The 10,982-nt window shown below is 50.6% G+C and overlaps 1 protein-coding gene across 1 annotated transcript; it reads right to left on the bottom strand.

Moving 5' to 3' along the window:
- Positions 1-8,575: 8,575 nt before the first annotated feature.
- LOC121108050 (olfactory receptor 14A16-like) lies at positions 8,576-9,526 on the bottom strand. The gene has a single exon (XM_040654714.1). It carries the CDS (start codon positions 9,509-9,511, stop codon positions 8,576-8,578), a length of 936 nt encoding a protein of 311 aa, XP_040510648.1. The 5' UTR covers positions 9,512-9,526.
- Positions 9,527-10,982: the final 1,456 nt, after the last annotated feature.

Below are 10,982 nucleotides of genomic sequence, written 5' to 3'. Positions count from 1 at the left end.
AGCCTGCAAATGTACAAAGAGTTCTAGCACAGCATGAGTTGGTGTTCCCATTAGCATCCTTGTCTGTGTGTCATTTTTGTTATGGGTCATGAGAACAGGTTTCCAGATTTGGCATTTGCTTCTCTCGTGGTCAAAGTTCTTTCAGTGGGAACAACTGTGCTTCTGGAATCCACTGGGCATGTTGATTAATTGAGCTGACTTGGAAGTACGTTTTGCAGTGATGAGTCTGCTGCCCTGCAGGAGCTGCCAGCTCAGGAGAGCCATGGATATCTCCAGGGAGAGATGAAATCACCTCCTCTGCTGCTGAGCTGGGCCAGGCTCCTGGGACACTGACAAGTCATACAAGTGGGCAGCACTGTAGAAAGACAGCCGTGCCCGGGATCATCTCCTCTGTACAGCACAGAAGGACAGTGGACATGATCTGCAAGAGATGGGGTGGAGAGAAGGGAGACAGAGCTTACATGATGTGTGGGATGTGAGCCGGCTGTGACTTCATGCAGGAGCACTACTCATAGACTTTGACAAGGTAAGTTGCTCGCGGCAGGCAGAGCAGCCCTTTTCCTGGAGGGTTCAGTAAGTTTCGGACATCCCATAGCACATCAGGCTTCAGACGCTCTGTGTTTCTTTATCAGGGAAAAAGCTCCAGCTGAGGGCTTTGGTGCTGCAGCGTCAGAGCACAGCCCTGAGGGCTGCGTGTCCCAGGACGGCTGCAGGCTGTGCAGCCGGGGGTGCAGCCGGGTGCCCAGGGCTGTGGTGCAGAGCAGGGTCCCTGCTGTGCCCCAGGGGCTGTGTGCCGGGGCAGGGACTCTGCCGCCTGCCAGGCTCAGCACTCAGCCTGCCCGGGGAGCTGCCCAGGGCGCTGCGGGGAGACGTGTGGGGGGAAGGAGCCCCCCGGCAGGGCAGGGGCCTTCTGCTGCCACAGCTGCTGCCTGGGGCAGGTAGATCACAGCTTAAGTGCACCATACAGTGTTTTCAAAGGCACTTTGCAAGAGGAGAGACAAAGCAGGGATTTTTCTTTTATATCCTTAGGGAATGGAAAAGGACTGGAGGCTGAAATTCGAAGGGAGCTGTGAAATATGAACACATCTCTGGGAATCCTGAATTGTATCTTTCTCAATCTGCTGTTATATGACCAATCTCTTCATATGCTTTCAGCCTCTTCTCTCCCAAAGGACAGCACCAGCTGAAATTATCATTCTCTACAGACATGAATAATGCATTTATCCTGAAAACAGGCAGATTTCTCTAAGACAAATACAAGCGTACAGAGGCAGGGATGAGGCTCTGAGTGCAGACAGGGTAAAGATATGAGACTTGGAAATTGCTCCCAAGAGGAAAATATCCAGGAGGCTGGGATAGGATTAGGAAATGAGAGGAAAGTAAGAGCTATATAAGCTTCTACTTCTTACCGGATGCTGAAGATCATGAAAATAAATGGAAGTTATGGAGTTAAATGGACTTTCCTAGTGTAGCAGGAGGAGAGACTCAGAGAATGATCTAAACTTGTCCATGCCCAGGAACTGCAGATGCCCAACAGCAGCTCCATCAGCGAGTTCCTCCTCCTGGCGTTGGCAGACACGCGGCAGCTGCAGCTCCTGCACTTCTGGCTCTTGCTGGGCATCTACCTGGCTGCCCTCCTGGGCAACGGCCTCATCAGCACAGCCGTAGCCTGCGACCACCGCCTGCACACCCCCATGTACTTCTTCCTCCTCAACCTCGCCCTCCTCGACCTGGGCTGCATCTCCACCACTCTCCCCAAAGCCATGGCCAATGCCCTCTGGCACACCAGGCACATCTCCTACGCAGGATGTGCTGCACAGGTCTTTTTCTTTCTCTTCTTCATCTCTGCAGAGTATTCCCTTCTCACCATCATGTCCTATGACCGCTACGTTGCCATCTGCAAGCCCCTGCACTATGGGACCCTGCTTGGCAGCAGAGCTTGTGCCAGCATGGCAGCAGCTGCCTGGGGCACTGGGGCTCACTATGCTCTGCTGCACACTGCCACTGCATTTTCCCTGCCTCTGTGTCAAAGCAATGCTGTGGATCAGTTCTTCTGTGAAATTGCCCAGATCCTCAAGCTCTCCTGCTCAAAATCTGACTACCTCAGGGAAGTTGGGATTATTTATTTTAGTCTTTTTTTAATCTGTGGGTGTTTTGTCTTCATTGTTGTGTCCTATGTGCAGATCTTCAGGGCTGTGCTGCGAATACCCTCTGAGCAGGGACGGCACAAAGCCTTCTCCACGTGCCTCCCTCACCTGGCCGTGGTCTCCCTCTTTGTCAGCACAGCCATGTTTGCCTATTTGAAACCCCCCTCCATCTCTTCTCCATCCCTGGACCTGCTGGTTTCATTTCTGTACTCAGTGGTGCCTTCAGCAGTGAATCCTCTCCTCTATGGTTTGAGGAACCAGGAGCTCAAGGCTGCAGTGAGCAAGACATACATCTTCAACATCCATAAGATGCATACTAGTCTAACAGGAGTCTCAAGGTAACTCTGAAATCGTTAGGACAATCTCTTATTATTATTTGTCTTCATTATTGTTTTCACAGGCATGACTTTGATTTCAAAAGTGTTACTCTTGGCCTGCTACATTTCTGTAGTGTTTTGACACACTCATCTCATGTACCTGTAGAACAAGGCGCTCTGTTGATAGACACAATAAAGAAGCCAGCAGAAATTTATCTGTCTCTGCTGCCATGTTTTACCTTCTCTGAAAGTGGAGGAGCAACTGACGTATGCAGGAGTAGTGCAGGGTCCAGGAACCCAGCTGCAACACGGAGCAGCAGCCTTGGTGTCCATGGGGGCTGCCCCTCACTGCCCAGGAGTTCCATCTCCTTATCTGTGTTTGAGACGGGGCTGCTGTTTCCCAGGTCCAATGGCCACAGACAGCAGCAGGAGGTGGTCTTTGTGTTGCTGCTCTCTTTTCACTTCCATAATCCCCTCCTTGTCTACGCCCTGTGGACATGGGTGGACCAGGAGGGTTGCTCTGGACATTTGTCACCCTCAGCCTCTCACATCAGCCATTTCCAGCACTGCCTGCATGTTGATGGCAGAGCTTTTTCCTGAAGCCATCTCCACGCTCCTGGTGGTAGAGCGTAGCTGTCTGCAGACCCATGTGTGGGACATGGCTGGGGCAGCACTGGACCTGTTAAGCAGGAATGCCTGGAAGTGTGGTGCACTGAGGGCTGCCATGGGCACTTGTGCTTGGGAAACTCTTCCCACCTCAAACACACCTGTCCTGTGCAGTCCAGGCACGGTTGTGTCAAGTATGGGGCAGGGACATCGCAGTGATAAGTCACAGATTGGAAACCCAACACAGTCAGCGGGGTGGGAGGTGGGAGGTGGGTAGGAAGGGGGGGAGCAGTTGTCTTGGTACACAAAGAGCCAGGTAGGAGGCAGCTGTGTACCCTGGCAGAGAAACCAGGGAAGGCTGTGGGCACATCACTGCAGCATGTGAGAGCTTGTGAGGAGATGATGGAGAATACTGAGCAATGTTCTGCGCTCTCATGCACAGTGGGAGGATGAAAGTGATGGGTGAAACTGGAGTCATTCTGCCTGAAGAGAAGGAAAAGATTTTTCACTCAGTTCAGGGCTCATCCTGAGCAAGGTGGCTTCTGCCTTGTGTTTTGTCTTCATTGTGCTGCCCCATGTGCAGATCTTCAGGGCCGTGCTGAGGATGCCCTCTGAGCAGGGACGGCACAAAGCCTTCTCCACATGCCTCCCTCACCTGGCCGTGCTCTCCCTCTTTGTCACCACTTGCATGTTTGCCTACCTGAAGCCTCCCTCCATTTCCACTCCATCCCTGGACCTGGTGGTGTCATTTCTGTACTCAGTGCTGCCTCCAGCAGTTAACCCCCTCATCTGTGACATGAGGAACCCGGACCTCAAAGACGCATTGGGGAAATTGATGTCATGGACACTTTTCATTAATAACAAACTTCTCATCTCTCTACAAATGACTCACAGACTGTCCCAGTGCAGGCCTGTATTGCTCATCTATGTTTATAATATTTATTTTTATTCTTATTTTTTTTAATTTGTTTGCTGTTGTTTTATGTTTATTAATGGTTCTTGTGCTGTTACATTAATATTTTGATTCACTGCATGTCTGCTGAGGCATCAACCTGCTCTCTTCCTCCTGGATCCCATATTTGATGTGGATCAGAGCTGACTGTTGTATCCTCTGTGTAGTGTCTCTGTATCTGCAGGGAAATGAGGTGTCTGCAGTCTTCACTGTGGCAGTGGGGATGTACCGCTGCATGGAAGGAAGGGATTCCTGTCATTCTTGCTGTATCTGAACGTTCCAAGTGCTTTTGGAAATGCTCTCTTATTATTCCATTCGCTCTGCATACCCACAGACTCCCAGGGAGGAGTTTAGCAGCACTCGGCCTCATTCACCTGGGTCTGCTGCCCATCCTGACCAGCACGGCCAGCACAGAGCCACCCAGGAATGGCCATGGAGGTCAGAGGAGGGATGGATAGTGGTGGGAGCTGTCCTGGGCATGACATTTCCCTGCAGATGCTCGTATGACCCAGAGCCCTATGACCTTGTGGCTGTTCCTCAGTCCCCGCTGCAACTTTTGCACTTCCCCGAAGACAGCCCTTGGGCAAGATTGCATGGGTGCTGGGGGCAGCTGGAGCACCAGGGTCTGGTTGTGACCATACACAGGATGAGCCCTCTTCTGGGTGCTCTGCTGCAGGGCTGCTGCATCTGGGAGCCTGCAGGAGGAGGGAGCAGTCAGAGGTGATCCTGGGGCTCTGGAGACCACCCCATGCCCATGGGGCCACAAAGCAGGGTCCCTCAGGGCACAGAGCCAACAAAGCTTCTTGTTACATGAACAGAAAGGAGACACTGCTCAAGGAAGCTACCACCAGCCCCAGACCTCAGACCAGTGGTTCCCAGCAACACTTTTCACCATAATCTGCTGAGGGCTGATGGCTGAAATGGGACCACTCCACATTCCTACTGGGCTCAGTGCCTGCACTGGGGAATGGGCAGCCCGGCCTGGTCCCTATCAAGGCCCAGAGCCCAACAGAGCCTGGAGCAGGGCTGGCTGTGAGCTGTGTGGGACACGCTGGGGCTGGGCAGGGTACAGCTGGTGGGGGCAGAATGGCGGTGTGAGCTGTCAGGGCTGTTCTGGGGGCATGCTGCCCCACACAGTGCCTGCACATAGCTGCCAGGGGCTGCCTGTGGGTCAGTGAGGCTGGGCTGTCCTACAGGGAGGAATGCACACGGAGCCTCATGCTGCAGGTTGGGATCCCAAAAGTGCCCTGGAAGTAAAAAAAAAAAAAATCCCAGAATCCCAGAATAAGCTGTGAGTAAACCCTGAGTAAAGTCCTAGTAAACTTGTTGTAAAATGTGTGTAAACCTGGAGTAAAATGTGAGTACGTCTGCAGTAGAGTGTGAGTAAACTCTGAGTGAGGTCTGAGTAAACCCAAAGTAAAGTGTGAGTAATCCCGGAGGAAATTGTGAGAGAACCTAGAGTCAAGTGTGAGTAAAACGTAGAGAAAAGACAGAGTAAAGTTTGAGTGAACCCTGAATAAGATCAGTACACCCAAAGTAAGGTGTTAGTAAACCCAGAGTTAAGTGTGAATAAACTCGGATTAATGTTGGAGGTAAACTGTAGTAAAGTGTGAGTATACCTGGAGTAGAGTAAGAGTAAACCCAGAGTAAATAAAGATTAAACCTTGTATCAAGTGTCTGTAAACCCAATGCAAAGTGTGGCTAAAATGCGACACAGGGATCTCGTGCCAGGACAATTTCTTTATTGCTGTGATGATCATGATCATGATGCCGTCTCTAACTACTTTCTAAAGCAAGCCTTTTATATTCTAACACATTGTTGTGGTTTTATGATTTTTGGTCATCAATATTCCACATCACAACATCATGCAGTGTACTGGGAGTTAAAGAGCAAATGCTTTAGTTCCAGGTACCTGTCTGGAAGAGAAGAAGAACTACGTTCCCCAAGAGCCTTTTTGAGTACTGTTATCATTCCTGCTCAAGGTATAACAGATATAAGGGCGCAGGTCATCTGACTTGCCCCTCTTCTCGTCTCGCCGTGTTCCCTGTCGGATCGGCTCACTACTGCTGCGCCCGACTGCACGCAAGGCTTCAGTATTAGCGTAAGGCCTTTGAAAAGGCTCTCAGAAAATCTTTCTCTCAATTATTGTTGATTTATACTGTATTATAGTGTGTTATCTTACAATCCGATACTATATTTAGTAAATTAGTTTGTTTCTCCTCAGATCGTGGACGCTGATTTTAATTAGTTTGGGGTCCCCTGTTTCCCTTCCTGGAGGCGCGGATTTTGTGAAGTCCCTCCGCCCCGCCAGTCACGGAACCGGGCCGGACCAGCCCTTAAACCGTTGACACACACATATTCAGTACATTTCCACTAACAATCCATTGGCTAGAAAGCAATCAAATTCCATAACAAGTCTTCAAAATCAGCAGAGAACTAATCTTATGGCTTGGTACAGAACACCCCTGTTTATTCAGAGCTTCTGTCTCCTTTCCAGAGCCTCATTATCAGAGAGTCAGCATTCAGCAACGCTGAGCTGACCTCTCCGTCTCCAGCATAAGAGTAAACCCAAAGTGAATTATGTGTAAACCTGGTGTGAAGTGTGAGCAAAACCAGGAGGGAGAAAGCCAGGAGTAAAGTGTGAGTAAACTGTGAGTAAAACCCTGAGTAAATTGTAAATAAAACCACTGGTAAGGTGTGGGCAGACACGGAGTAAATTGTGAGTAAAACTGGAGACAAGTGTGAGTGAACCCGGAGTAAATTAGGTGTGAACCTGGAGTCAAGTGTCAGTAAAAGCTGGAGTAAGGTGTGGGAACACATGGAGTACAGTTGAGGGCACCCAGAGAAAAGAACAAACTGGTGTAAAGTGTGAGGCAATCCAAAACAATGTGTGAGTAAACCCAGAGTAAAGTGCAAGTAAACTTGAAGTAAGATGTGAGTAAACCTGGAGTATAGTGTGAGTAAATCTGAAGTAAAATATGAGTACACCTGGAGTGGGGTGTAAGTAAACCCTGAGTAAAAAGTGAGGTAAAGGCAGTGTAAAGTAGGAGTGAAAGTATGAGCCCCTGAAATCCTTTTTGAAAGCTCGCAGGCTTCCCTGAGCAATTTCATCACTGCCTACCTGAACTATCAGTAATGGTTAATAATCAGAGGAGCAAACCAGACCCAGGACTTTTCTGGCGATGTCTCTGATGTGGGCCCCAGGGAGGGAGGCAGCAAACCTCCATACAGGTCGGGTCGGGCCTGCAAATGGAGCCCTCCATTCCCCAAAGAAGGGAATCGCCCACCACAATTCCCCTCCTGCCTTTCCTGACAGAGGCAATTTCAAGGCATGGGGGTGACTGCCTCAGCCTAGGCTCCCTCCTAGGCAGATTCTCCCTGGCCTCCGCACTCACCTCCCCTTCAATTTCCATCATCCATGTGGCTTAGTGAGACCTGGCGGAGTGCGGTTGGCAGGCAGGGGGTGCGCCAATGATGCTGAGCTGGGTTGCTCTTCCAACACTCCTTCTCCGTCTGCTCAGTCCGTCTGCGACAGGGCAGGGGGTCCACCACTTCTGTGAGGGTATTGCCTTCGCACCCTTCCCTCTGGCACACCAGTGAGACATATATACGTATATGTCATAAGTATTTCCCTTTCCTTTGATCTCTCTTAGGAAATAGCTTTATTTCAGCCCAAAAGTTGTGCAACCAAATTCTCTTCCCATCCCACTGGGAAGGGGGCAGTGCACAAAGCACTGTGTGGTGCTGAGCCACCCAGCGCGTTGAACCACCACAGTCATTTTGTTGCCCAATGTGGGGCTCCTAGAGTTGAGATAACAGCAGTGAGCAAACGACCGCGTGGTGCTGAGCCACCTTCCATGTCAAAACACAGCACTGCCCTGAGTCCATAACAGATCACCTTGGGACTCTGAAACTGTCCCCGTCACTCAGTGAAGAACACCAGAAGATCTCAAGGTCTTATCAGGGAGCAGCTCCTGAGGTACATTCCTTACACCATTCCTTTGGAAGAGGCCTCCAGTTCTCTGGTCCTGCTCTGAAGAGCCCCTCTTGTTATGGTGCTACAGCAAGGAGACCAGCTCTGACACAGCAGATCATATTGCCGCCTACTGACTGCAGCCCCGGAGTGCTGCTGTAGAGACAACAGGGCTGTGGTGAGACACACAAGACCTTCAGGTCTGCACAAATGCAAGGACTTGAGAGCAGTGTAAAGAGAGCAGGAATGAAAAGAGCGTGTTGTGCAGTTGTCCGTGGCTGTACCTCCCCCAGATCCAGGCAAGACAGGAAGAGAGTAAAGCTAAGAAGTATTTTGTGAAAGCTTTTTTAGTGTCTTATAATCTATTCAGGGAATCTGGTCCCATAATTATACGAGCTCTTGCTGTGAGAAAACAAAAAGGAGATGGGAAAGAAGTGGAATGAGTAGCAACTTTTTTTTTTTTTTTTTTTTTTTTTTTTGGCAGGACAGTGTATCAGACTAAGACAAAAACAAGAAAAATCAAACATAAATAAAACATGAAAAACCATCACTGGGAATCATGTGAGAAAGATGTGCACTTTATTGAAGCTGGAAGAGTGCATATTGCAACACTTTGCTGAGGGCATGCTTGATCTCCTTGTTCCTCATGCTGTAAATAATAGGGTTCAGTGTTGGAGGAACCACTGAGTACAGAAGTGCCAGCACCAGGTCCAGGAATGGGGAGGAAATGGAGAAGGGCTTCAGGTGGGCAAACATGACAGCACTGAGAAACAGGGAGACGACGGCCAGGTGAGGGAGGCACGTGGAAAAGGCTTTGTGTCTTACCTGCTCAGAAGGCATCCTCAGCACGGCCCTGAAGATCTGCACGTAGGAGAAGAGAATGAAAGCAAAACACCCAAAGAACACGAGGGCACTGACCACAATAAGCCCAAATTCCCTGAGATAGGATTTTGAGCAGGAGAGCTTGAGGATCTGGGGGATTTCACAGAAGAACTGACTCACAGCATTGCCTTGGCACAGAGGCAGGGAAAATGTATTGGCAGTGTGCAGCAGGGAATAGAGAAGCCCAGTGCCCCAGGCAGCTGCTGCCATGGTGGCACAAGCTCTGCTGCCAAGCAGGGTCCCATAGTGCAGGGGCTTGCAGATGGCAACGTAGCGGTCATAGGACATGATGGTGAGAAGGGAATATTCTGCTGAGATGAAGAAAAGAAAGAAAAAGACCTGTGCAACACATCCTGCATAGGAGATGGCCCTGGTGTGCCAGAGGGCATTGGCCATGGCTTTGGGGAGAGTGGTGGAGATGCAGCCCAGGTCGAGGAGGGCGAGGTTGAGGAGGAAGAAGTACATGGGGGTGTGCAGGCGGTGGTCGCAGGCTACGGCTGTGCTGATGAGGCCGTTGCCCAGGAGGGCAGCCAGGTAGATGCCCAGCAAGAGCCAGAAGTGCAGGAGCTGCAGCTGCCGCGTGTCTGCCAACGCCAGGAGGAGGAACTCGCTGATGGAGCTGCTGTTGGCCATCTGGTACTTCTGGGCACCAGGACCTGTCCAAGGAGCACAAAGGTTCAAGTCAGAGATTTCTGTGTGGAAAATGTTCATGCAATCACAATGTTGTGAGCTACATTTCATGATGCTGAGTTTGCCTGGAGGCCTTCTGCACTTTTTCTCTCAAGGAAGCAGTCTTGTCCTCGTCGATACAGGGAAATGTGGTGTTTGTGTGAGGGCAACTTTTCTTTACAAAATGTGCCAGATGAAGTAACTTCTAATAGAGAGGTGCTTGTCAGCATCTGTGAGCTCAAAGCCAGAAACATGTGGGTCATAAAAATAAATTTGAGTGAAATCTTTTCTGTACTCCCTCCTCTCACTCAGTGTGTCCATGGAGTGTTTGCTGAATTGAGAAATTCTGAGTGCTTCTGGTGCACTCAGTATGAATGCCTATGAGAGCCGAGAGGCAAAGGGATTCACGGCTGCTTAGTGTGGAGTAAGTGGAGATGGCTGGGCATGTTTCTAATTGCTCTGAGCTTGACAAGTTGGAAGATGGAGAATGATTGCACCCCCATAACACTGTGAAAAGCAGTCAGACCCAATGTGAGCAGAGGAGTCTACTGCTCATCACTAAGTAGTCAGCATTTCTCAACGTACTGCAGCAATGCCTCATCACCATAGAACATGCAAACAACACCTAATATTCATTTCACCAACCTCACAGCATTACCTTGGATGTAGAAGCTCTTTGTTGTTGACAGGCCCTTTTAGATTTCTGCCTCCAGTCTTTTTCCCATCCCTAAGATTAGAAAGAAGACAATCCCTGCCTTGCCTCTCCTCATACAGAGTGTCCCTGGAAACATTCTGGGGTGCAGCGTAGCTGTGATCCCCCTGCCCCAGGCAGCAGCTGTGGCAGCAGAAGGCCCCTGCCCTGCCGGGGGGCTCCTTCCCCCCACACGTCTCCCCGCAGCGCCCTGGGCAGCTCCCCGGGCAGGCTGAGTGCTGAGCCTGGCAGGCGGCAGAGTCCCTGCCCCGGCACACAGCCCCTGGGGCACAGCAGGGACCCTGCTCTGCACCACAGCCCTGGGCACCCGGCTGCACCCCCGGCTGCACAGCCTGCAGCTGTCCTTGGACACGCAGCCCTCAGGGCTGTGCTCTGACGCTGCAGCACAGAAGCCCTCAGCTGGAGCAGCTCTTTCTCCACAAGAAACATGGAGCACCTTCAGCCAAATATGTAATGGGATGTCCCAGAGTTAGTGATCCCTACAGGAAAAGAAGATACATTGCCTGGAACAAAAGACTTACCTTGTCAAGGATAGTGAGAAATGCACCTCCAGTGAGCTCTCAGCCTGCTATTGTGCCACACAACATCTAAGCTCTCTTTCTTCTCTCCTCCCCATCTCCTGATGATCATGCCCCCAGCCCTTTTGTGCTGTGCAGAAGAGCTGCTCCTGGGCACAGCTGTCTCTCTGCTGCACTGCCCACTTGTAGCAGCTCCCCAAGACCC

The sequence above is a fragment of the Gallus gallus genome, chromosome 33 (assembly GCF_016699485.2).
Source record: "Gallus gallus isolate bGalGal1 chromosome 33, bGalGal1.mat.broiler.GRCg7b, whole genome shotgun sequence".
Lineage (NCBI taxonomy): Eukaryota > Metazoa > Chordata > Aves > Galliformes > Phasianidae > Gallus > Gallus gallus.
The sequence above is the reverse complement of the archived record's forward strand: the minus strand, read 5'-3'. Positions and strand labels throughout refer to the sequence as shown.

Bases quoted from the DNA above. Each gene is read 5' to 3' on its own strand.
- LOC121108050 (XM_040654714.1), bottom strand. From the start codon at position 9,511: ATGGCCAACAGCAGCTCCATCAGCGAGTTCCTCCTCCTGGCGTTGGCA.